The sequence below is a fragment of the Kogia breviceps genome, chromosome 11, assembly GCF_026419965.1.
Source record: "Kogia breviceps isolate mKogBre1 chromosome 11, mKogBre1 haplotype 1, whole genome shotgun sequence".
NCBI classification, from domain to species: Eukaryota; Metazoa; Chordata; class Mammalia; order Artiodactyla; family Physeteridae; genus Kogia; species Kogia breviceps.
In genome coordinates, this window is record NC_081320.1 from 81097161 (window position 1) to 81122438 (window position 25278).

Genomic DNA, 25278 nt, shown 5'->3' on the forward strand with positions numbered 1-25278 from the left:
TTTCTCCATTTGATTTACTTCACTTAGCATAATACCCTCAAGTTTCATCCATGTTGCCACAAGATTGCATCTTTTTTATGGCTTATAGAATTCCTGTGTGTGTGTGTGTGTGTGGTGTCTGTGTGTGTGTGTGTATACACGTGCGTGTGCACTGCAGCATCTTTGTCCATTCATCCAAAAATGGGCACATAGGTTGTTTCCATATCATGTTTGGTTTCCTTTGTCGCAAACCTAGCTACTAGAAAATTCTGTGGGGTTAAAAAAGTACAAGATAATAAAACCTTAGAAAAAGAAGTAATTATTTTATTTCTGCTTCAAAATATACTATGTACACCTGGAACTCTGTGGGAAAGTAGACCAGGAGATTATTCCATCATAAAAATAAAATAAGATAAAAATAACGATTGCTCATTCTAGATCTGTCTTTAATCCAGATGAAAGGGGCGTGAGCTGCCAGTTGTCTTGCTGTCAGGTGCCTTCCCCACCCCGTCAGTGACCTTGGGGCTGTCTCACAGGGATTCGGGGTCTAAGAGCTCCTGGAGCGTTTTGAGGACTTGCTTTGGCTGGCTGGCTGCCAAGTCCTGCAGCCGCGAGCCCGTCTGCCACTGGAGGCTCCCGCACAGCGGGCAGACGGCCGTGCGGACGTTCCCGCCGCGCCCGGGCCGGATGCCGTTCCCGATCATGTTGTTCAGGAAGTACCAGAGGACCGGAAGTACGTGGCGCTCCGCGGCCTGGGGCTTTCGGGGGGGGTAAACTGAGGCCACCAACACTGTCCGGCAGAAAAGAGGGAGAGTTACTTGGGTCAAACACTCTCTCTCTCTCTCTCCCTCTGCCTTCTCTGGGGACACCGACTCTGTCCCCCAAAAGGCAGGCAACCCAGCAGAGCCCACTAATCCATTAGACACACTACTTAGGGCTCATAACACACTTAGGGGGTCCGTGGCAATGTTTTAAATTCTTTTAAAATCAGAAGAAAAAAGTCTGAAGCTGTTCAGCCTGATTTATATTTGTGTTCATACCAACCAGTCATAAAGTACACTTTTAAACATTTTTTTACAGAGGAAGGGGTAAGCAAAGGTGGAAGGGCTCAGGGCAGAGGATAGTATAACTGGTCCCGGAAGCCCAGGGCAAAGGACAGAGGCAGACACATCTGGATTGCTATTCTGCCTCTGTTATCTACTAGCTGTGTGAGCTTGGGAAAGCCACCCAACCTTTCTGAGCCTGTTGCCTAATCTGTAAAGTAAGGATAATAATTCTGAACCAAACTCTTAAGACTGTTAGAGGTTAGATAATAAATGTAGGCGAAGTGCCTATGCAAGTAGGCACGTGACAAAGAGTAGCTGGTCCTAGTAGCGCTTTAATCTGCATTACCACCTAGGAGAGTTCACACAGCGAAAACTTGTACTAGGAAGAAAGGTCAAGACTCTCAAACGAAGCATTCTGGAAAATAGAACAGCCAGTGGGAGATAAGACCAGCATGGCCTCCCCAGTTTCGATACCGTACCTCACGATAAGCCCAGCAGTGATGCAGGAGGCATGAACGTGCTTTGTAAACCATCAAGCTCTGCACAGACCCTTCATTCCAGTGAAGAGCGCCCCAAATCTGGCTACCCCAGGCCCCCTGCCTTCTCTAGATCCCAGAAAACCCAGAGACAGGCTAAAACCTGCCAGCAAGCTCTCCATCACACAGTAATTGCAGGGCTGCCTCCAATGTCAAGGCCTCATCAAGGGGTACGGCCAAGCCGCTTCGGAGGGGCTGCTCTGGCCCTCAGCCTTGGCCGCATCACCCTAAGTGCATTCGTGCAAATACTTGCTTGATAATCAGCACACTGCCTGTCATCCTGCCAAAGGATAAGTCCTGGTGAAGGCAAACAATGCTTAGAGAAGCACTTGATTTATTTATGGGGCAAAGAAATTGGAAAGTTCCCTGAGCTGAGACACACCCGGGAAACTAACACTGCCCCAGCCTGAGTCCAGGGCTCAGAGCTATGCATCGTGACTCCCTTTCACTCTCACCCAAGAGGCAGGACACTCGTCTGTTTCACAGAGGAGGAAACCAACGCTCAGGGGTCGAGGAGCTGGCCCCAGATCCCACAGCTAACACAAGCAGAGGACAGAGGCCAAACCCTCCTTGACCCTAAAGCCCACGCTCTTCCCACCTCTTGCTGCCCCAAACCTCTTGGAGTTCCACGTTTTAGAGGCTGGTCTGGAGTTTTGTTTTATTTTTAGAGAAACCCCCAATTTGTTCTTCCTTCATCAACTTAACTTCATCCAACCTGCCAGGATATTTTGCAGCGGGAGCCCTACAGGGTCCCTCTGATTTCAGAGCCAGCCTGGGACAGTGGGGAACCGGAGAGGATGGCCCGGGCCCCCTCAGCTCAGCCTGAGTCTCTCACTGTGCCATTTCCCATGAAATGTGTACCTTGACTTTCTGGCCATACCCTCAAGATTCCTGCACCCCACACTGGGGGCCTCCCCGGGGGCTCCTAGTGACACAGAGCCCTCCAAAGTCAAGGCGGTCCTCGTTCCTGGGAAGGCAGGACTGCACCCAGTGAGCCAAACCAGCTGCGCCAGTGTCATAAAATAGAGCCAAGAGGTGAGAGTTATGTGACCTGTGCTGGAAACAGGCTAAGAAGGGAGGGCACAGTTAACCCTAAAGCCACCTGGTCAGCCCCAAGGGTGGTGGGAGGGTGGGAGGAGCCCTAAGGGGAGGTGGAAGGGGAGCAGCCAGAGGGAACAGAAAGAAAACAAATCATCTGATTAGCCACCTGTACTGAACAACTCTAACTCAAAGGTTTCCTAAACCTCCACTGAATCTCTCCTGCAAACGGAGGTGAAAACTGTCCCAGGAGCCAGGCCCAGGCAGGGCTCCCCTGACCCCACCAAATGGTTAGGGGTTCACCTGCCCCTAACCTGCCACACCTCCCGCACTCCTCCTTCCTGACGCCTCAGCCCCGGACTCTCTCCTCCTGCAGTGAGGCATCTACACCCCGGCCCCAAGGAAGCTCACCTCCACCCTTAGTCCACGTTCACCTGCCTGAGGGGAGCGGGTGGACCGGGAGCTGGTAGGGGGGCATCACGAGGAAAAACCCCATTAAAATCGAGCTGAAAAGGCAGCTGAAGTAATTAGCAAAAGATTTACTCCCGTGTTAAGCTGTGCTATCATGAGTCCACGCCTTGTGTCAATTGAAATTTTCTTCCCTGTTCCTGGCTGACACAGAGTTAATAGAACTATGTAGAATCGCTTGTTTTTGAGGTCTCTTGGAAATAGAAGAGTAATATTTACAGTAAATGGATACCCACTCGCCTCTGGGGCCCATAAATTACCTGTACAAGTAATCAGAGAATGCTGATTTTGAGTAACAGAAAAGAGTTCCTTGTCTGATATCCAAGGTGGTCTCAGTTACGTGGCCCCATTCTCACCCCAGGGCACCCACAACCTGGCACTGCAGCTGCATCGTAGCCCCCATCCTGGCCTCTCTCGCGCCATCTGCTTGGAGCAGGCCTGGCACCTGGACCGGAAGTAAGGGGCCACTCCAGGGACACGGGGAGGACTGAACCGGGGCGCAGAGGCAAGGCCAGGAGCAAGAGATGGGGTGGCGGAGGAGCGGGAATGACGCCCTTGGGCAGGCGACATGCACCGAGCACCCCTGGAGAGCTCAATGCTGGGAGGCCCTGGCTGGGCCAGCGACTGGGGCTGGCATGCGAAACTCAGGCCGGAGGGCCAGGGAGAAGGGAGACAGAGGAGGCGATGCCAGACCAAGCGGGCATCACCGGGTGGAGGAAGGAGAGTGAGAAGGGCTTTGCCCGTGGGCAGGCAACGGGGAGAGGATGGGAGGTCTGCCCCTGCAACGTGCTGGCGCCCAGGAGGCCAAGGCAGGGGCCGTCCAAGGGGAGGCAGCACCGTACAGAGCTTGAGGGCTTGGCTCTGCAGCCCAGCTCCTGGAGACAAATCCTGGATTACTAGTCAAGGGACCATAGGCACTTAACCTTCCTTAGCTCCATGTTTCTTATTTCTACAAAAGGGACAACCATGGAACCCACACACTCCTTGGGGGGTTGTTATGAGGAGTAAATGGCCCAGTGCATATCATTGGGGGTGAATAAAAGGGGCAGAGCCTAGAAGGCCAGGCAGTGACCTGTGGGCCACTCCGGGGACCCTGGACACCATCCTGGAGACTGCTTGGGAGCCACGCAAGGATGTAAGCTGGGGGGTGGCGTGATCCATGTGACTCGTGGGGGGCCCTTGGGAGTCTAGAGAACAGATTGTGTCCTTCTACCTCCTTCCTAGATGGGACCCTCCTAGTATGGGGGAGGAGGCTTTTGGCAAGTTCAGTAACCTGTTAAGTAACCTGCCCACGGTCAGAGCAACAGGGCAGCTGCTGACCCAGCCAGGCCCCCACGAGGTGGTGTTGACCCAGAGGCGTGGACTTTTCTGACTCACACAAAGGTACCCTGTGGGGCTAGTGGAGGCCCCAGTTGCAAAGAGGAAGAAATGCATAATAGTTTCGTTAAAACGATTTTGGCTGTGTACAGACCTGCCTCATTTTGACCAAAAACAAAGATGGTCTCTGGCAATGTGGGAATTATTTTTTAAAGCAGGTTATCAAATTTTTTAAATGGTCTGTGGGGATTATTTGATGATTTTGGGTCTAAGATAAGTAGGGGGTTCAACTACATGCCAGGAGAGAAGAAGAACAGAGACAGGCTGGAAGGCTGGATGCTCACCGGACAGATGTTCTGTGACATCAAGCACTGTGCGGCCACTCAGGAAATGCACCCGCCCAGCAAACGCTTGTAGGAGGCCAGAGTTGTCTGGAAGAGACGGAAAACGTCAGTGGCCATGATGCTGTGGCCCGAGCGAAGGCACCAACTGTTCAAGGTTAGGTACCCACAGCACCTACATAGGGAAGAGCCGCTTTGGGAAGCTGAATTAATTTTTCCAGGTTATAATGGGGCCACTTTAAAAAGTGAATGTATGGGCTTCCCTGATGGCACAGTGGTTGAGAGTCCGCCTGCCGATGCAGGGGACACGGGTTCCTGCCCCAGTCCGGGAAGATCCCACATGCCGCGGAGCGGCTGGGCCCGTGGGCCATGGCCGCTGAGCCTGCGCATCCGGAGCCTGTGCTCCGCAACGGGAGAGGCCACAACAGTGAGAGGCCCGCGTACTGCAAAAAAAAAAAAAAAAAAAAGAAGTGAATGTACATGGGGTGTTTGGGAAACAGTGATAGTTACACTATTACAGGCCCCATTTACTCTCACAGATCGGTTCATATCGTCTGTGCTTTCTCAAAACTGCTGTGAGCTTTGGGGCAAAAGAGGTAGGTAGATCAATAGATCGATCAATAGGTAGATACAGATGATTGATGACAGGTGCACGATTGATAGATGAGATAGAAATAGCTAAATAATCGAGAGGTAGGTAGACAGACAAGTAGGTGATAGATATAAATAATAGGTAGATGATAGATGAAGTATTACATATGATAGCTGTAGATGATAGATAACAGACAGATAGGTGAATGATATATAGAGATAGATGGATGAATAGATATAGATGTGGATATAGAGATACAGTTTTAGGGGAAACTGAGGCACTGAGCCACGATTATACCAAAGGTCAGTAAAGGGCTAGGATCGGAATTCAGAAATCACGGCTCTCTTCAAAGCCCGAACTTGGGCTCTAACCAGCAAAATGTACCCACTACCAGATGGCCGGTTATTTTGACATTGAACATTTACTGATACCCTCTAAATAATAGGCATGGAGCTAAGAACTAAATAAGACCTGGTCTTCCTGCTCCTTTTCCCCCTCAGGAGACTCCTTGGCGGAGGAGACAGACACATGAACGTGAACTCTAACACGGTGGGAGGCTCCATGCTCATGTAAGCAAGAGCCTGGGGTTCTGCAGCTAGGGTGACCAACACATCTCAGTCTGCCCAGAACCTTCCCCATTTTAGCACTGAAAGCCCCACATCTCTGGTAAACCGGGATGGTTGGTCACCCTGTCAGGAGCGGAAGCCCCTGGCTGGCTCTGCTAGGGTCAGAGGAGGGAATTGTGCAGGTTAGGGGTAGGGGGAGCGCATATGATCTCTCAGTCATTTATTTATAACCTCCCAGCACCCCTACACCAAGCACTCCAGCCACACTGCCCCAAGAGCCCAGCTCTCCTTCTACCCAGCCACACCCATGGGTGAAGGCTGGGGCCCGAGCTCTTCTCCACTGGGATCTTAAAGGAGTGTTTATTAGAGATGAACCACTAATGGTGAAACCCCAGCAAATGGGCTGGGGGATGTTTGGGGATAAAGAGGCTCTCTGACATTCTTTGACTGTATTTCTGAAGTCAACTCCAGCCAGATCCCACAGCTACTGAATCTAGAAGCTGCTCCTCTTCCCCGTTCCAGCTGACGTCTCCTGGTTTCCCAAACTGTTAAGCTTGAAGTCCTGCATCCCTCATAAAAGATGGACGAGCAAGGTGAGGAAAGTGACTCTTCACCTAAGAAAGGGATGCTAACCTAGAAAATCAACAAGGCAGGACCCATCTCCTTTTACCCATGGATTTCCTCTCCTTGACCGCTGGAGGCACCCAGCATGCCCAGCTCCCAACATCTGCAACCGCAGCAGGCGCAGCAGGCGCAGCAGAATCCCGTGGGAGGTGGGCACTCAGCAAAATGCATTCCTCAGGGATGCCGCTGTGGGCCTTCCTGCGCCTGTCTGGGAGGCGAGGTGCGTTACCACAGCAGCCCCAGCAAGTGTGTCCTGGACTTCAGGCCGCTGACCATCTCAAGACCAGATTTCTCTTTGCAGGGGACAGAGATTAGCAACCTGCCTAAGGCAGTCTTTCCAGGCAGGTTCCACCTTCTCTGAGCTCCTTCCACAGAACCCAGCATGCCCAGAGATGTGCAAGCAAAGCTTTGTTTTTCCCATCAGGAAACCCTTCCAGTTAAGAGCTAACTCCTACTTCCCTTGCTCTCCTGCTGAGACCCGTACGAAATATAGAGCAGAAAATGTACACTTGCACTTCATGTACATCTCTGCAGCTTGCAAAAGCTCCATCCATAAGTCCAGAGTCTTTAAAATAATTTGTTCTGGGAGATAAAAGAGAGGCCAGACTCTAGAATATTTCAGTTAGTGAGATGTGGCCTCGGGGTGTCCTGGTAAAACTGTAAATGTGTAAGAAGAGATTTCTTCTTTTTTTTTTTTTTTTTTTTTCAGTACGCGGGCCTTTCTCTGTTGTGGCCTCTCCCGTTGCGGAGCAGAGGCTCCGGACGCGCAGGCTCAGCAGCCATGGCTCACGGGCCCAGCCGCTCCGCAGCATGTGGGATCTTCCCGGACCGGGGCACGAACCCGCGTCCCCTGCATCGGCAGGCGGACTCTCAACCACTGCGCCACCAGGGAAGCCCAAGAAGAGATTTCTATTATCAACATCACCTGCATCATTGTTTCCAGGTGCTTCTGTCGGCCCCACCCCCATCATCAGCCATGAGCTCACCTCTGAGACCAAGGACGTCTCCCTCCTTGCTCTCCCCCATCAACACTCAATCCAGGACATTCTCTGGGCGCCGCTAGACCTCCCCTCTCCTGGCCACTGGCATGGCCTCCCAGAGCCTGAGAGAAGTGAAGAACCTTGAAAATGCACGTCCAGCAGACATCTGTGCCAGCCCACGTGGTGCCTGGCACACAACAGGTGCCCAATAAATGCTTGTGGCGAACAAGGCAATGTTGAAGCAGAGACACTAAGTTGGCCCAAACTGGTCTATAAACCCCAGACACCACCCCGAGTAGCTGCCTCTCTGCCTCTGACTACTTCCATGGTGATGGCTCACCTTTCAGGTCACACCCACGTTTAATGAGACAGCAGCTAAGGGGGTGGACTCTGGGTCCAGATCTCCTGGATCTTCCATGTTTTACTGTGTGACATTGGACAAGTCACTTACCCTCTCTAAACCACAGTTTACCCATCTGTAAAACAGGGATAATACTAATACCTTCCTCATAGAACTGCTTAGGACAGTGCCTTGAGCAGATAATTACTATGCAAGTATCAGTTATTGTGGCTTCTGTTACTATTACTACCTAAAATACTCTGAAAGCCCAGCAACCTTCATGGTAGGGAGTCCAATTAAGAGGCTGGAATCTAATTTTCAAAAACTTAAAAAATCCTGCTCTGTTAGCCTAGCCCAGGGTTTCCATAGGCTTCTCTTCCACACCACAAGGAAGCCACACTGGCTTTGGTGCTGCTACACAAAAGGGCAAGCAAAGCCCTTCAATATAGAGAAAATAGCCACGGGCTGGCAAGCCAGGCAGCTTGGCCTCCCCTCCCCGCAGTGGGGCTGAGGGCTAGCGGGCCTCTCACCTGTTCTATTCAGCCAAACCCCAAGGCCGCTGAGCCACGTCATCCCCAGGCTACCGGGAAGCCAGAGAAGAGCTTTTAACGAAACATAAGAAGCATGCTACCTGGACAGTGGCAGCAAAGACACTGCAGTCAAACCGGGCTCCCAACAATAAGCAGAAGACTCAGTAAGTTATAATACGTCACACAGCCAAATTCTCCGTGGCCAGGAAAACTAGGTCTGTTCATTGCAGGAAAACTGGGGAAGATCCACTGAAACACAAAAATACAAGCTATGCCATAGCACATGATGGAACTGTTAAAAGTGACTCAAGTGTGTAATTATATATAATGCCCACGCTCTGCTTTTTCTAGAGAAGGATGCAAGTTTAAATATGTAATATTATCATGACACTGTACACAAAGATGCACAGAAAAAAATACCTAACATAAAAAATGCTAAATATTGGGCTTCCCTGGTGGCGCAGTGGTTGAGAGTCCGCCTGCCGATGCAGGGGACGCGGGTTCATGCCCCGGTCCGGGAAGATCCCACATGCCGCAGAGCAGCTGGGCCCGTGAGCCATGGCCGCTGAGCCTGCGCGTCCGGAGCCTGTGCTCCGCAACGGGAGAGGCCACAGCAGTGAGAGGCCCGCGTAACACACACACACACAAAATGCTAAATGTTAATAATGGTTTCTTTTAGGAGTTGGGACTGTAAGTTTTTTTCCTTCCAAAGGCTTCATATTTTTCACTTTCTCAATAATTAATAAGTATGACTTTTACAGTGGAGGAAAATAAAGTTTATATTAATATATTTAAGTTAACTAGAAAGACTACATAACAGCATGGGAAACTGGGTGGTGTTAAATGAAAGGAGCGAAGTCAAAATTGTATTTACAGGGGCTCCCCTGGTGGCATAGTGGTTAAGAATCTGCCTGCCAATGCAGGGGACATGGGTTCGAGCCCTGGTCCAGGAAGATCCCACATGCCACGGAGCAACTAAGCCCGTGCACCACAACTACTGAGCCCACGTGCCACAGCTACTGAAGACCACGCACCTAGAGCCTGTGCTCTGCAACAAAGACCAGCCACCGCAATGAGAAGCCCGTGCACCACAACGAAGAGTAGCTCCCTCCTCACCGCAACTAGAGGAAGCCCACACGCAGCAATGAAGACCCAAAGCAGCCAAAAATAAATAAATAAGTAAATTTATTAAAAAATAATAACAAAAAACTAAATAAAGTCAGAGCAAAAGAGCAGAAGTATTGTAGATCTGAAGCTGCCCATTTCTGAGTTTATCTGCTTCCTCCAGCACTGGCCAGGGGCTGCCCTACATTAAGAGAACTTTTTCTGGCGTTCAGTCTAACCAGGAGTGTGGTGAGCTGTCAGCAGCCCGATGCTTTAATTAGTGAAGTTTCTTCTGTAACTAACCCAGTAACAGAGCCCAAAGACAGAACCAGCCAGTCTGCTGAGGAACTGCCTTGATCCCTGGAACAAACTCCCCTGAAATCAGAGGGTCTTGGTGAGGAGCAGAAAGGGTGCCACTCCAGGCTCAGCCCCAGAGAGGCCTTAAGGCAGGCCATGACAAAGGGCAGAGGTCAGGGAATAAGGCTCCCAACGTCTCCTTTTTTACTGTCCCCCCAAAGGGGACGTGGGCAGAAATGCCACCTGCTCTGTCAACCAGTGCATCACCGCCCCACTCACCCTAGGGAAAAGGAAGGGACTGGGAGAGGTGTGGTGGCTGATGTGTGGATTTTGTCACCCAATTCCAGAATCAAGAGGTCACCTAGGAAGACCAACCCCCCAGTTTGGCTGTGCGATCTGGACTTTGTGCCAGAAGATGGCCTGCCTCACCTGTGTTCTTGACCTCCCTGGACCCCGTTGAGCAGGAAACAGACAGTAACATGCTGTGACTTTCCACACATTTATTTCACAGCACTTCAGAGCTCCTCTCCAGCCTGGAGCCCAGAATGCCTCCTGGGGCACGAAGAATCCGGCTTGGGAGAAATCTCCCGCTGCTCGAAGGGCTCCAAGCCGCTTCCAGGAGGGGCCTCTGGATGCTAAAGGTCGACTAGAGCTGGCCGGGCTCAGCCTGGGTGATATGGGAAGGAAGATGTACACCTTCCTCTCCTGTCACACCTGCCCCAGCCTCTGTGTCCACCACCGAATCCCCCGGGACAGTGGGAAATTTCGTTACTTGCATCCATTTTCCCCTCTGCAGGCCAGGCCTAGACCATTCCAGGCAGAAGAGAACCATTCCCTGGGAGAACCTGATTCCACCCCCGGTACTCCCTGACAGTGATGAATTCTCATTGGCAACCTAATCCCTCTATAGTTCTGAACTTCACGGATTTAGAAGCGGGCTCATTACGTCACAGTTAAGAACACTTCCCAAACCAACGTTGCTGATTGGCTTGAGAGAGTATGGCTCACAGCAAAGCCCTTGACCACGCCTGCTCAAATGACCTGGAGCCAACACCCTGGACTGACACTTTGGAGCCTTGTGCCAGGGGGTTAGTGGGCTCCATCCATCCCTTTGACCCCATTCCATTCCAGCCTAGCGCTGACCTAAGGATTAGAGAGAAGGGCAGTGCCCCTCTCACTTGCCTCCATTCTCCCCGCACCAAATCCTCCGGCTGATGGGCCAGAAGGAGCATCGTCAGCCATCCCCAAGGAGACCCTGTCCCAGGAGGAAATGAGAAGTATAGGCGTCTTCCTGGTTGCTGCAACCTGCCTCAAGGTGTGGCCAAATCACAGAAGCAGGCCATCCCCAGGCCTCCTTTCCAGGGTGTCCAGCCCAATCGGAAACAGCAGGGCCCCATGTAGAGGGGATCCAAGTCTTGCAACAGTGTGAGACACCAGATTCTGCAGCCCAAAGTTCCCATGCTCCAGCGTGCAGGAGGAGACCGACACAAAGGCCAAAAGGGGAAACTAAAACACCTGGAGGGGGAAGAGTTAAAAGCTCCTCTCACCAAACAAGGGTGCTTAGCCTCTTCAAATAGCTAAAAGCCTATTTTGCTTGGTGCAGGTTTTCCCAATAAATATAGGGCCCACGGTGATTTACCAAGAGCCTTGGCTGTTGGCAACAGCAATCTCACTTACCCAGAGCAGCGCTGAGAACAAGCCGTAATTTAGAGCTGGATTTATTTTGTTTGTTCTACAGCAACAAACTCAGCAAATCATAAATTCCCTCTGAGATGAAGAGAGGAAATTGACAATATTTATGATCTCGAGAGTCGGAGAAGGGCCTGACCAGACCTTTGATTTGTAACTGAAACGTCTCCTGGAGGCTCCAGCCAAGGACACAGCTGCTGTCCCAGCCCCAGGGAGCTGCACTCAGGCCAGGGTGCAGGATGGGGAGGAGGGGTTGGTGTGCCAGGCAGTGTTTCCAGCCTCACCACAGGGATGCTTGGCGCGTCCTAGAGGCAGGACGTTGCTCTGTGTTCATCAGGACATATGGCAACGAGGCCAACAGCAGTTCTCAGATCATACATTTCCTCACAGCAAGGCAAGATTAGTTTGTGAAAACTCGTGGTTCTACTGGCCTGGACATACGTCTATCATGTACTACGTTCTCACACACCGGAGGTTTCGAACTTGCACTTCAGTCTGTGTACTAGATACACCAAATATCACCATCTAATCATCTACAAAAGGAATGGGTAACAGAAGTATCAATAGATGCACCAAAAGTTCCACCTAATGTTCAAGAACCAAGAAGAGCTACTGCAAAGCACATAAGGAACGGAGGAGCTCCTGCCTTTCCTGATGTCTCTCCCATAGCTCCCACCTTTTTGTTCTTTTCATTCCTCCCCCAAGCCTCCACTCCACCCTCACACTCCACCCCTCACCCCCAATCCCTCCCACCCCAAGCCCTGGCCCCAGTCTTCCTAAAAGGCAACCCTCATTCATTCCATGATCAAAAAGCCAATGGGTCCCAGCTTGACTCCCATGTCAGACAACCACGGTGGCCACCTTCATCCTCTCAAACAGGCTTGCCCTACTGTCTCACCAGCATCCTGCCTGGTCCCCATACAAGCCACATCCCCTGCTACCATCTCTACAACTAAAACAGTTTGACAACTCCTAACTCCTTCTTGGCAATTGTGATCTGTTTTTCCATCAGTGCCCTGTTGGCTCACTCGCTGTGGTGCTGTGTGACCTGGGGTGAGTCATTTCCATCACGTGTATCACGAGAAAGCAAGACTAGATATGCTCCACATCTCCTCCTCTTCTAACAGGTGGACGTCCCATGGAAAAGCCTGCCAACCAAGAACCTGGGAGGCCCTGGGCTGCCCACCCCTGCCCTACACAACCTCTGGGGAAATATCTGGCCTGAGAGCCAATCAATGCCTTTCACTGCTCTGCTGATTCTCAATCAGGGAAAGTGGGAATGTCCAACCCTAACCCTACGGACGGACAATGGAGGGAGCCAGCTGCCTACCCGAGCCAAGCAGGGGCTGTGGGCAGGCTCACCCAGACTCTCAATCGTCACATCCAGCGCCGTCGCCACAGCAGTGTAAATTCCTGCATTCTTGGAGTTGAGGTTGTCTGCCACGGCAATGATGATGGAGAGCAGCCTAGGCTGTAAGCTCTCTCTCAGGAGGGGCATCATCTTGGAGAGGGACTCCAGCGCCCACTGGTTTACTTTCTTGCTGGAATCCTGAAGCCTTGGGGTGAAAGCATCAAAGACCTGTTGAGGGAACAGAAACCAAGAGCCCATGGGAACCCAGGCTGGGCGGGAGTCCCACAGCCCAACTAACTGCCCTCAGAGGGTACTCCTCCTGCATCCCTGACAGGGGCCATCCAGCCTATGCCAGAACATTCCCAGCGATGAAGAAGAGCTCACCTCTCAAAGGGGAGGAGGACAAGAGGGGAAACGACTGTACACTGAGTACTCGATGAGCGCAAAGGGTGTAGGGTGTAGAGCATCTTGTTAAGTGCTCCGCACTCACTCATGGAGTGATCTTAACGACCCATGAGGCACGTGTTCTCGTCCTCAGTTTACCATTAAAAAACAAACAAACAGGGCTTCCCTGGTGGCGCAGTGGTTGAGAGTCCGCCTGCCGATGCAGGGGACACGGGTTTGTGCCCCGGTCCGGGAGGATCCCACATGCCGCGGAGCGGCTGGGCCCGTGAGCCATGGCCGCTGAGCCTGCGCATCCGGAGCCTGAGCTCCGCAACGGGAGAGGCCACAGCGGTGAGAGGCCTGCGTACCGCAAAAACAAACAAACAAACAAAAAAGCCCCACCAAAACAAAAACTGAGTCTGACAAAGGTTAAATGACTTGCCCAGATCACACAGCTAGTAAGAAACTTGAAGCCTACGTCTTAACTACTCCTCTATGTAGAGTGTCAGCAGCCTCATTTCCGGAAGTAGCAGGCATCTGCCCTCATTTCCAGCCTGTGAAAGCCTGTGCCTACTCCGAATCCCATGTTCTGCCCCCAAAACCTCACGTGCATAGCTGGATCAGGAGTAGCCCTTAGCTGCAGCATCCTCCACCTCTGCCCTCCTCCCTGTAAAACTGCTGGGAGGATGAAAGACACCCAGGACATCTCTGAGTGGTCCCAATGCACCCAGCAGGAGGCGATGCCCTTGCGCAGTTGGCCACTTCCAGATGGTCTTATGGCGTTACCGTGGCAATTGGATAGCAAGTGCTTGTCAGGCTCCCTTCACCCTGAAGGGTCTGGCGCGATGTCCAACCCTGTCCCTAGTTTTCCAAAGTTGCACCCACCAGGGAAAGACAGGGCAGAGATGGGACAGCACTCACCCGGACCAGGTTGGCGGTGATGAGCTCTGGCTTGGCCTTGCAGTGCTCAAGGAGCCGCCCCACGCCTTCCATCCGAGACTGGTACTCCTCGGCCTCCAGCAGCCGTGTCAGCTCCCACAGCTGCTCCGCCATCTCCAAGGCACCCCGCATGGAGGAGAGCAGCCCTGCCAGCCGCAGGCCACTGGAGCTGAGCCTACGTGGAAGGAGCGTCTGACCTGGGCAGCCCCAGGGGATGGACACATCTCCTGTCCCATGCACAAGCCCCAAAGACAGGTGGGGCTGAAACAAGAGTTTCACTTGCAGCATTGTCCACCCCAGCTTCCCCTACACCTGCTGCCTGGGGACACAGGCCTTGGGAACTCTGGAAATGCTTTTTCCTCAGGGGCAACAGTTTGGTTGCCTAGAGCTCTAGCCCCTTATCAGGCGGCAGGGTTCTCTCTTCCTGCCATTTTTTCCTCTTTTCAGAAGCTATGTTAAGAATGGGGTGAGGGGGACTTCCCTGGTGGCACAGTGGTTAAGAATCCTCCTGCCAATGCAGGGGACGTGGGTTCGAGCCCTGGTCCGGGAAGATCCCACATGCTGCGGAGCAACTAAGCCCGTGCGCCACAACTACTGAAGCCCGTGTGCCACAACTACTGAAGCCCGCGCACCTAGAGCCCGTGCTCCGAAACAAGAGAAGCCACCACAATGAGAAGCCTGCACCCCGCAACGAAGAGTAGCCCCCGCTCACTGCAACTAGAGAAAGCCCGTGTGCAGCAGCGAAGACCCAATGCAGCAAAAATGAAATAAATGAATAAATATATAAATTTTAAAAAAGAAAAAAAGAATGGGGTGAGGGAGCTTGGACTGAAGGGGTGGAAATCCACGGAAGGATCACTGGCACAGTTTAATCTAAGAGTGGGGGAAGGTCTTACCGGGAGCCTGTATCCTGACCCCTGGCTGCCTAGGCTCTGCTCACACTCCTCCGGAACTAGGGAAATGTTAAGAAGCCCTGTTGTCTTCCGTTGGGATCACATGCCCATCATTTCCCCCGGCCTGTTTCAGCCAGCATGGGAGCCGCTTCACACAGCACTCCAATCCCCCACCGCCAACTCAGACCTGGGTCTCTGAGCTCATGCGCTACACCCGGGTCCCACCCAATAGAGCCCAACATCATTCAGACATCCATCCCTACATTCCACACTCTTTGCCTACGGAGTTCCAAGAGAAGTGCCGGACACTGAGAATAATGAGACGAGAGATGTGGACTTTGCCCTGAGAAGCTCACAGACCAATGGGAGACGGAGGACTGAAGAAGGGGCAACCGGTCCGACCGGAGGACATGAGGGCAGAGAGTCAGAGAGAGCTTCTGGGAGAAGGTGACAGGCGAGCCGCATCTTGTGGGATAAATTGGCATGTTCCGGTACAGATGGCACAGCATAGTTAATTAATTAAGTAATTAATTTTTTAAAATCAGATTTTTTTAAAATTAAAAATCAGATCACGTTTTCTAGGCTCTCCTTCCTTGGGGACAGATGCCTGGATCATAAAATTCTAGAACAGGAAGGACGTTTGGAGGCTTCCATCTGGTCCAATGCTCAAATCACAGAGCTGAGGCACCAGAGGCCCACAGAGGCTGGGGACACCCACAGTGCCTCAGATCCTCCATCAACAGAGCCCGAACTGGAATCCAGAGCTCTCACTTCCTGCCTAGTTTTCCTCAGAGGTTCATCTTTATGTGACTTTCACTATGGCCTATCTAGGAGGTCCTGGGTAAATCTGAATTGGGACAGTCCTTTATTTAAAACCAAGAAAAAAAAGAACTCATTCCTGGATTCTCCTCTCAGCTTTGCCATTGGATCAAGATTCATTAGCCAAAGTCTTAGTCCCTATGGGCCACCATCACCTTGAGAGACCTTGAGTGACCTTGAGTCTCTGTTGTCTATAAAATGAGTGGCTTAGGTTAGATAGCTCAATATTTCCCAATTATCAACCATTCAGTTACCAATTTCATGATTTTTTGGCTATATCTCTAAACTACTTTTACTTTATTTACATGGTACTTTTCTTCAAATCAACCCACTTTTCAAATCCTAATAAGTTTATTTTAAAGGGAAAGTTATGTCACTACCATAATTGGTAAATTATTATTTGTCATGGTATAAGATAAATATGTACAGTAAAGAACATCGTAAACTCCAGCTATAAAAGGACAGTCAGTTTCTGACGTCTCAAGCTGGGAGAAGGATCTCTCTGTTTAAAAAGGAGATTCACAAGTCTTAGAGAGGTGCTAAAAACTAGCACCAGATTAAGACTTTCTACTTGACGGAATCAAAAGGATAGAAAGAGAACAGAAAAGGGAGGTCAGTCAATATTATTTCTAGCACAAAAATGATGCTCTATTCTACCAACAATGTCCACATTTAAAGAAACTCTGAACCAAGTTGGTTGTTTTCAAATGTTCTTTACTAGCAAAATCTTTTCAAATGAAATCCCACGTGGAGCCCCAGTGTTCAAAAAGGGGAGGCAAAATAGACACTCCTCTGGTAGAATGGGGACAGGGCCTCCCCTTTTCCCTTGGCACCTTCCTGAGTGTCCCATAGAACCTTCAGGTCCTCAGATCCCAGTCTGTCACCAGCCCTGTCCAGCCCTGACATTTTATGAGGCAACAAGCAAGAACCCAGGGTCTTCTCAGAACCCTTTTTTCCTCTTCCTGGTGTTTCCAGCTACTTCCATGGAGGCTGCTTCCCAGCATCTGTGGTCCTGGTGCACTGGTGAGTCCTCTAGGACATGTCACGCAGGCTGGGCACACCTGTCCAGCCATCCACAATTCCCGTTACAACACCCTGGGTCCCCAGCCTGGCCCACAGATACTTCTGACTTCCAGACACTGTTCGTCCCTCTGGCAAGGTGACCACCCCAGGCTGCCCCCTCCTCTAACATGGGCAACTGGCAGAAGCAGAGAAGGAGAAGTCACCCTTGCCACACCCCAAAGCACCCCAAGACAGCATAGCGAGGTGGACACGTGCCCCCCAACCAGTTGGTCTAGGTCCCACCTGAAGCATGGCGGGCAAAGCTGAGCTCCTGCTTGCTGAAAGAGATGCTGGACAGTGGGGCCCGGTTGGCCCGCTTCTTCCGGACGACGCCGGCGTTGTTTCTGCAGGGGCTGCTCGGCCCAGTGGGCACGGAGAGGGTCCTACTGCCCCGGAGGGTAAGGAGGCCTGTGGAGGCAGAGGAAGTCCGAGGACAGAGCTGGTCCTGCCTGTCCCCCGGCCCCAGAGTCCCCCGTTGGAAGTGGGCCCATCGGTGAGCTACGGGACAGCAGACGTGGCTCCCTGTCCAGTCTCAGGACAGAAAGGGTGGGAGGCGTCGACAGCCTCTCTTTTGGCCCAGCTGTTGGCTGAGAAGTCTCCTCAGCCTGAGGGAGCCTTCCCAAGCACCCAGTACCTTCCTTCATCAAGGTCCTCTGGGAGCCCAGGCTCTGGGAAGCGAGCTCCCTCTCCGGCTCCTTCACTCTCCAGACCAACTCCATCTCCTTCATCTGCTTCAGCCGCTTCTTCTCCTGGGCAGACCTGGCAACGGTGACCTGGACCCGGTACAAGATCAAGGCAAACTCCATCGCCTTGGGGACCCAACTGTGCTTTCTATACCTTTTTCATTCATTCCATCATCAGGAATGTGAGTGGCTCCTGTGTGCTGATTGCTGTTCCGAGAATGAAAAAAAGGTCAAAGGCCTTGCTCTCCATGAGACACATGGAGTGGGGAGATGACAGCAAACGACAGCCTCTAATATCAGGCAACATGCACCGGAAGGCAAGTAAGGGACACAGGGTGACGGGGCTTCTGTTTCAGGTAGGGAGACCCAGAGGGACCCCCAGAGGCGGTGAACTTGAAGCAGAGACATAAATGGAGCGAGGAGCAGGCCCTGAGGCTGAAGTGCACTGGGCGTGGCTGGGAGTCCTGAGGAGGACACCGGCAGAAGCACCCCGAGTCAGAGCAGAAGCAGGACACAGGTCGGAGGTGGTGGGGCGGGGCCGGAGCCACAGTGCACTGGGCCCTGTGGTCCGTGGTGGGGACTTGGGCTTTTCCTCTGGAGGACACAGCAAAGCCACTGGAGGTTTTGAGCAGGAGAGTGACGTGATCTGATTCTTTTTTTTCCCTCTTTCTTTGGCTGGATGGGGGGTATTCTCTAAGTGTTGTTTTTAATAACTGTTTATTCTGAAATAATTTAAGACTCACTAGAAGCTGCAAAAATAGAACAAAGGGTTCCCATGAGGTGGGACTTGGACTAGGCTGGCAGGAATAAAGCTGGTAGAATGGCTAGATTCTGGACATGTTTCAAAAGTAGAGCCCACAGCTTTGGCTGATATATGAGGTGTGGGATGAGAGAGAAAGACAGAAGGCAGGGATGGGCCCAAGATTTGGGGCCGGAGCAGCCGGAAGGCTGGAGTTGCCTTTTACTGCCATTCATGGAGAGGAGACACTGGGAAAAGGAGGTTTTGCAGGGGTAAGTGTGCAACAGTTAAGTCTTGGACGAGGTAAGTTTGAGATATAATTAGAGACCTAAACGGAGATGTTGAGGATCAGTTCTATATAAACATAGTCATATAATTTAACAGCTACTGGAGACTGGGGAAAGTCTGGGCCGGAGAGGGAGATTTGGGAGTCCTCAGCATAGAGGTGGTACCTAATGCCATGGGCTGGATCAAGTCACAGGGGTCAGTATAAGTAGATAAGACGCTAGAGGTCTGAGCCTTGGGGGCTCCAGTACGTAGAGGTCAGGAAGACGAGAAGGCAGCAGCAAAGAAGGACCAGGAAGGAGCTAACTTTGATGTAGTCAGAGAAGCAAGAAAGAAGCCATCCCTCACCTCCGTCCCTCAGTGGGGAATTCAAGAAAGATGAGCCACAAAAGCTGGCGACGGGTCAAGCTGGAAGAGCACTGAGATGTGTTGCACTTGGGAAGGTGGTCTCACTGATGCCTCAATGGCGGCAGTTTCAGTGGGGCCGGCGGGGACTAAGCCCAACTGGCCTGCACTCAGGAGAGGACGAGGAGAGAGACAAGGCAACATTTTTCTTTGGTTTGGTTTGGTTTTTACGATGAGAGAGGAAACAGAGAGCTAGGATGCTGGTGGGAATGATCCAGTTTCAAGGAGAACATTGCTAATGCAGGAGAAGGACAAGTGCTGGAGCTGGAATATTAGGATGGATTGAGCTAGAGCAGTAGGAGAAGGTGGTGAGTGAACGGGGTGCTTGAGGTTGAGAAGTGACGGTGGTGAAGTTGTTTGCAGTGCCGAGGTCTACGGTATAAGCATGGGAGTGAGTGGCTAAGGTGGGGTGGAGGATGAGATCATTTCATGGCCCTGAATTGTTCTTCCTTTGTCTCATGGTCCATCACCCTCGCTGGAGTGGGAGGATGTGGTGCCTGGACCTTATCAGCATCACTGCATCCCATAGAAGATGCATGTAGCAGGCTTTCAAGATGTGTTTATTGCACTCTTATACCTCTGTTTCAAATAATGACCGTAACAGTGACTCTCCACGTTTCACTAAATTCATCCAGACGAGAATCTGGATGAATCATCTGGATCAAGGTCACCTTAGAAGTGCAAGGTATTTGTCAGCCTGTCAAGCACAGGCCTTTGGCTGATCTGCCTCTGAGTCAGCTGCCTCCGGGTTGCTATCTTGGGTGTTGGTTCAAATTACTAGGCTTGGTTCACCTAAGCCCCTCTGCACTCTCCCCCACATCCTACTTGCTTCTGAACCGTGTGTGACCCCCTTCTTCCCTCATCCCCCCCTCCCAGCTCCTCAGTGTACTCTTCCCTGCACCTAGTCTCCCTCACCTCCATCCTCTGCTCCTCTCTTCTTTTCTCCAGCCTTCACCCCCAATCCATATACAGGTTCTGTCCTCAAGTACTAGGGGCAGCTGCCTCGGGGCTCTTCCTTGCTTTCCTCAAGCTGGTCCCACACTTACATATTTCAGAAACGTGCGTGTGTTCAGCCAGTGGTCCACTCCGACCCCAGCTTCCTCTTCCCCTCGCTTTCCAGGTACCTTGGTGCCGCTCTCCTTCTGGTCCTCTTCTTTTGGCAAGGGTTGGGTTTCTTCGGTGCGGCCGAAGGAGGAGGCTGTCAGAGTAGGAGCAGACAGAGATGAAGGCAGGGCAGGCGTCTCAGGGGCAGCAGACCTGTCTCTGACGGGCAGGACCAAAGGTTTTGGCTCTGAGGAGTAGAGAACAAGAATGGAGCTGAGGACGCGCAGCACCCAGGAGCAGCCGCCATCCCTTTGGGGCCGAGGCTCTATGACCCCGTGGTTGGTGTGACATTTTCCTGCCTAAGCCCCTCACCCTCGGTTCTTCTGCCCAACGCTTCCTTGCTGGAGAAAGACACAGGTTAAATTTACTCTACAGGGCGGCACTGGCACATATAGAACAGGCTGCCCAAGGACGAACACCCTTCTCCTTTCATCCCTCTATCCATTCACTCAACTAGTATTGCACACCTTCTTCTAAGACTGGGGGTGGGGGGATGCTGGGCAGGAAATAGGGGCAGATCGGTTATCTAAGAGGTTTAAGATATTTCCTGAGAACGTAAGTTTGTTTTAACTGGGAGCTGTGTACTTCAGAAAGAGGAAAAATAAAATGAGCCCACTGACTGTTATATACCACCATGCTCCTATCTGAGACTATGACACAGCATGAAGGGCCCAGAGAACTAATGCCAGCCCAGGGCTCTCATTTTACAGACGGGAAAGCTGAGACCCAGTGACCTTCAGGCGCTCTTACGATTGATAAAATACAAATTCATTTCCAAATGACATCAAATCCATAGTATCTCTTTGTCATTCTATATTTTCCCAATTAATGGCTTCAAAGAGCACATTTCTGGTAATAGAGGCAGTGTGCGGGTAGGGTCATTCGTTTTCTTTCTTTCTTTTAAAATTAATTAATTTATTTTTGGCTGTGTTGGGTCTTCGTTGCTGTGCGAGGGCTTTCTCCAGTTGCGGCGGGCGAGCAGGGGCCACTCTTCATCACGGTGCACGGGTCTCTCACTGTCGCGGCCTCTCTTGTTACGGAGCACAGGCTCCAGACGTGCAGGCTCAGTAGTTGTGGCTCAGGGGCCTAGTTGCTCCACGGCATGTGGGATCTTCCCAGACCAGGGCTCGAACCCGTGTCCCCTACATTGGCAGGCGGAATCTCAACCACTGCGCCACCAGGGAAGTTCCCATTCGTTTTCTTTCAATGAAAGAAATGTTAACCAGGTTCTCCTGCTCACAAAGTTTGGAGTTCACTGTCCTTGAGTGAACTTGCAAATCAGGAGTCCTCTGGAATGGGGGCACCATCTGGGGCTGCCTGAGGCTGAAAAGCGTATTTTTTTTTTCTTTTCTTTTTTAAATATTTATTTATTTGGCCGCATCTGGTCTTAGTTGCGGCACGCGGGATCTTCCTTGTGGCACACGGGCTTCTCTCTAGTTGTGGTGCGCGGGCTCGGTGGTTGCAACGCGAGGGCTCTCTAGTTGTGGCATGTGGGCTCCAGAGCACATGGGCTCAGTAGTTGTGGCACGTGGGCTTAGTTGCCCCGTGACATGTGGGATCTTAGTTCCCTGACCAGGGATCAAGCCTGTGTCCCCTGCATTGGAAGGCGGATTCTTAACCACTGCAGGGAAGTCCCAGAAAGGGTGTGTTGAGTCTGGGGATCCGGCAGGGCTCCCGGGTCACCCCAGATCTCTGCCTGGCCCACACCTTCTGCCAAAGATCCCTCCTGGGAGAAGGATCCAGGGCCGAGAGGGAGGAGGGGCGAAGCCTCCATCTGCCCAGAAGTAAGGTAGGACCGAGGGTCCAGGTGTCCAGGTGCCAGCTGACCAGGGCAGGGACTGCAGAAAAGCCACAAGATTGAGGGAAGCCCTCAGCTTCAGACAATACCACGTGAGCCCCTACTACGTGCCAGACGTGGTCCCCAAATTGGGCAATGTTGTTCCCAGCCGACAGCTGGAGGGTCAGAGAGCCCCTTAAGGACTTTGTCACTTTGTAGCCCCTTCTCACCTATGCCTCCAAGAGACACCCTAGAAAGCCTTGTCCAAGCAGCCTGGCCCCTGCCCCCTGGGGACCTGGTTCTCAAGCAGCAAGCTGGTGAGGCAGACAAGGGAGTAGCTACAGGCTCGTGTCCCCTGGCCCAAAGCCCCATTCCTGTGCTCTCAGGGTAGCTCTTAAGGGACACTGGGTGCCAGTGTGCACCACACCAGCCTGGCCCAGCTACCCCACAGCAGCCCAGCAGGGGAGAGGGGGAGATGCAGCCACCACAGAGGTTTCTGTGCCAGGCCTGCCTCTCGGGCCCAGCTGAGCATCTTAATCCTGGGGCCTCTTGGGCAGCAGCCTCCCCCTGGCCAACTGACCCACCTGCTGAGCTGATTACAGAGTAACCTGCTGGGAAGCTAGACAAGAGTCCACTCCCTCCTGCCGGTCAGCACAGCAGCTGCCTCTAGCCCCCCAACGCCTGCGGCCCAGGCTCAGCGGGCTCCGCCCAGGTCCCCTCCCCCAACCTTCCATCCTCTCCACAAACTAGGTCACCAGGCTGGAGAGCCTCCCTGGGCCTCGGCCACCGGCCTCACTGCCAGCCCGGGTTCGCTGTATTCCCCGTGATGCTGAAACCTTCCGGGATGGGCTGACTAAGGCGTTGTGGGATGGGGTTTAATTTCTCACTCTGGAGAGGAATCCTCTATTCACTTAGAACCGCGCAGGGGCAGCAGACACACGATGGGTCAGAAGCGCCAGCTTTGGAGCCGTGAGGACCTGCGTGCAAATGTATTAAGGCTGCTTTCTGTGCCCTGAGGCCAGGGAGAAGGTCCAGCTTCAGTTCAACTCCTTCCTCTGTCAAATGGGGACAGCGCTGTCTCTCTCAGCTGGGTGTTCATGAAGCGACTTGCGCTGGTGGAGGGTGGCACAGAGCAGGGGCCACCGTCCGTGGCACCAGGGTTACTTCTGCTTTCCCGGCTGTGAAATGAGGGACTTGAGTCTGACAGCACCCAGGTCTCCTCTGGCCCTAATTCTGATCCCATGACCCAGCCCAGGAACCAGAGAGTCAAAAAACACATGGGGGGCTTCCCTGGTGACACAGTGGTTGAGAGTCCGCCTGCCGATGCAGGGGATACGGGTTTGTGCCCCGGTCCGGGAGGATCCCACATGCCGCGGAGCGGCTGGGCCCGTGAGCCATGGCCGCTGAGCCTGCACGTCCGGAGCCTGTGCTCCGCAACGGGAGAGGCCACAACAGTGAGAGGCCCGCGTACAGCAAAAAAAAAAAAAAAAAAAATATTAAAAAATACCAAAAACACATGGGGGTGTGCACGGCGAGTACATACCCAGAGATCTGGGGGTCTTCTCCCGAGGCCCACTCTCCCGAACCAATCTTAAAAGAATGGGGGAGAAAAAAGCACCCATGAGAGATGGCAAGAAAGAGCTGCTGCTGTGAGGAACCCAGGCTAGCTCCAGCAGGGGGCAAGGGCCAAGGGGGGAACACAGCCGAGGGAGCCATGGGTGGCCCTGTAAAGAGGCTCCTGGCCAGGGCTTCAAAGCCGCAGGAGATGCAGTCCCTTCTGCAAACTTGAGGGCAGGCTGACCGGCAGGCCAGGCCAGCCTCAGTGTCCAGACACAGCTCTGAGCCCTATTTTCCAGAGGCACAGCCCATCAATTCCCCAGGAAGCCAGCCTCCACATGCAACAGCTCAGTCCAAAAGGGAGCCCCGTGCCCTGCTCTGTCCGCAGGAGAGCGGCTGCAGCAGATGAGGATAAATCTCCTTCAGCTCAGGGCTTCCCTGGTGGCGCAGTTGTTGAGAGTCCGCCTGCCAATGCAGGGGACACGGGTTCGTGCCCCGGTCCGGGAGGATCCCATGTGCCGCGGAGCGGCTGGGCCCGTGAGCCACAGCCGCTGAGCCTGTGCGTCCGGAGCCTGTGCTCCGCAATGAGAGAGGCCACAGCAGTGAGAGGCCCGTGTACCGCAAAAAAAAAAAAAAAAAAAAATCTCCTTCAGCTCAGAGTAGACTGAGTTCAAGTCCTCCAAACTGCCCCCACTCCATGAGAGCTCAGTGATCCCCCGACCCATGCCCCTCAGGGTCTAGAGGGATTGACCCCCTTTGCTGCTGATGGGAAATCACCACTGTTCTGTAACAGAGGTTCAATCCCAAACTAAGCACAGGAAAGGAAGATGGGGCATTCCCGGCACTGGTTTTAGCGGGAATACAGCATCACTAAGACAGATGGCCATCCCTGCCTTCATGGGGCTTACATTCCCGTGAAGACCAGCTACACATCATCCAACATGGATTTTTCTCTTCTCATGGGGAAATGCATAGACAGCAGAACCCCCTGGGAGGCTGGCAGGGTCACAAGCCACAACGAAAGGACTGTAACACAACATCCTGTGCTCTGGCCTCAGAGGATTCACTCAGCGGAATGACCCAGGCCGGGGTGGTTAGAAGACAGGCAGAGTAGGAGAGCCCATTTCAGTGCCTGCCCAGATCCAGGGGCCCCTATCCTAGGGGCCTGTGGAGGTCAGGGGACCCGAGGCCTATAGGAGGGCTTCAGGATGGGCCTGGACCAGCCAAGACTCAGAGTTGCTCCCTGGAACACGCACAGCCTCTTGGATCTGGACCTACGTGGAGGGGTTGTGTGTTTTGGAGCCAGCAGGCAAACCCCCCAGGGCACCCAGCCTAGGGAGCCCATCCAGTGCGTCTTCGCCATGGAACCCACCACTGCCCAGGAGCACTAACAGGTTTGGGGGGCAGCGGTGGAGCTGGGAGATCCCTGTGGTTGCCCCTGGCTGCCTGAGGTGGGCACGGGGCACCAAATCCCTGGGGCGTTTCCCCCACGGCCTCGTTTCCTCCAGGGCTCACCCAGGGCTGGGCCCTCCCAAGTGGCCAGCCTGTCCTGTGGGCTGCCAGAGAGAGAGGACACCTGGCAACCAAAGCAAGCGCCAGTGCAGCAGGCTTGGGCAGGGATGTCATTGGCATATAACTCCTGGTTTTGCTGCAGTTGGCCTCTGGGTCCGATTCTGGTTCAGCTCTCAAGCTGCTTCTAGAGGCTGAAGGGCAGGTAGTATAAACATCCAGGCCTCGGCAGCAGGCAGAGCTGGGTTTGAATCCTGATCCTGCATCTTCCAGCTGTGTGACCTCTGGCCAGTACGTAACCTTTCTTAGCCTCAGTTTCCTCAT

At 52.7% G+C, this 25278-nt stretch overlaps 1 protein-coding gene across 1 annotated transcript; it reads right to left on the minus strand.

The window, feature by feature from the left end:
• Window positions 1–425: 425 nt before the first annotated feature.
• On the minus strand, window positions 426–25278 carry TOGARAM2 (TOG array regulator of axonemal microtubules 2). Its single transcript, XM_067006925.1, is given in 10 exon segments — window positions 426–769; window positions 4729–4815; window positions 12810–13026; window positions 14104–14348; window positions 17139–17303; window positions 17530–17732; window positions 18951–19036; window positions 20054–20298; window positions 23432–23478; window positions 25022–25278. Coding segments are annotated over 10 exon segments (1896 nt in total).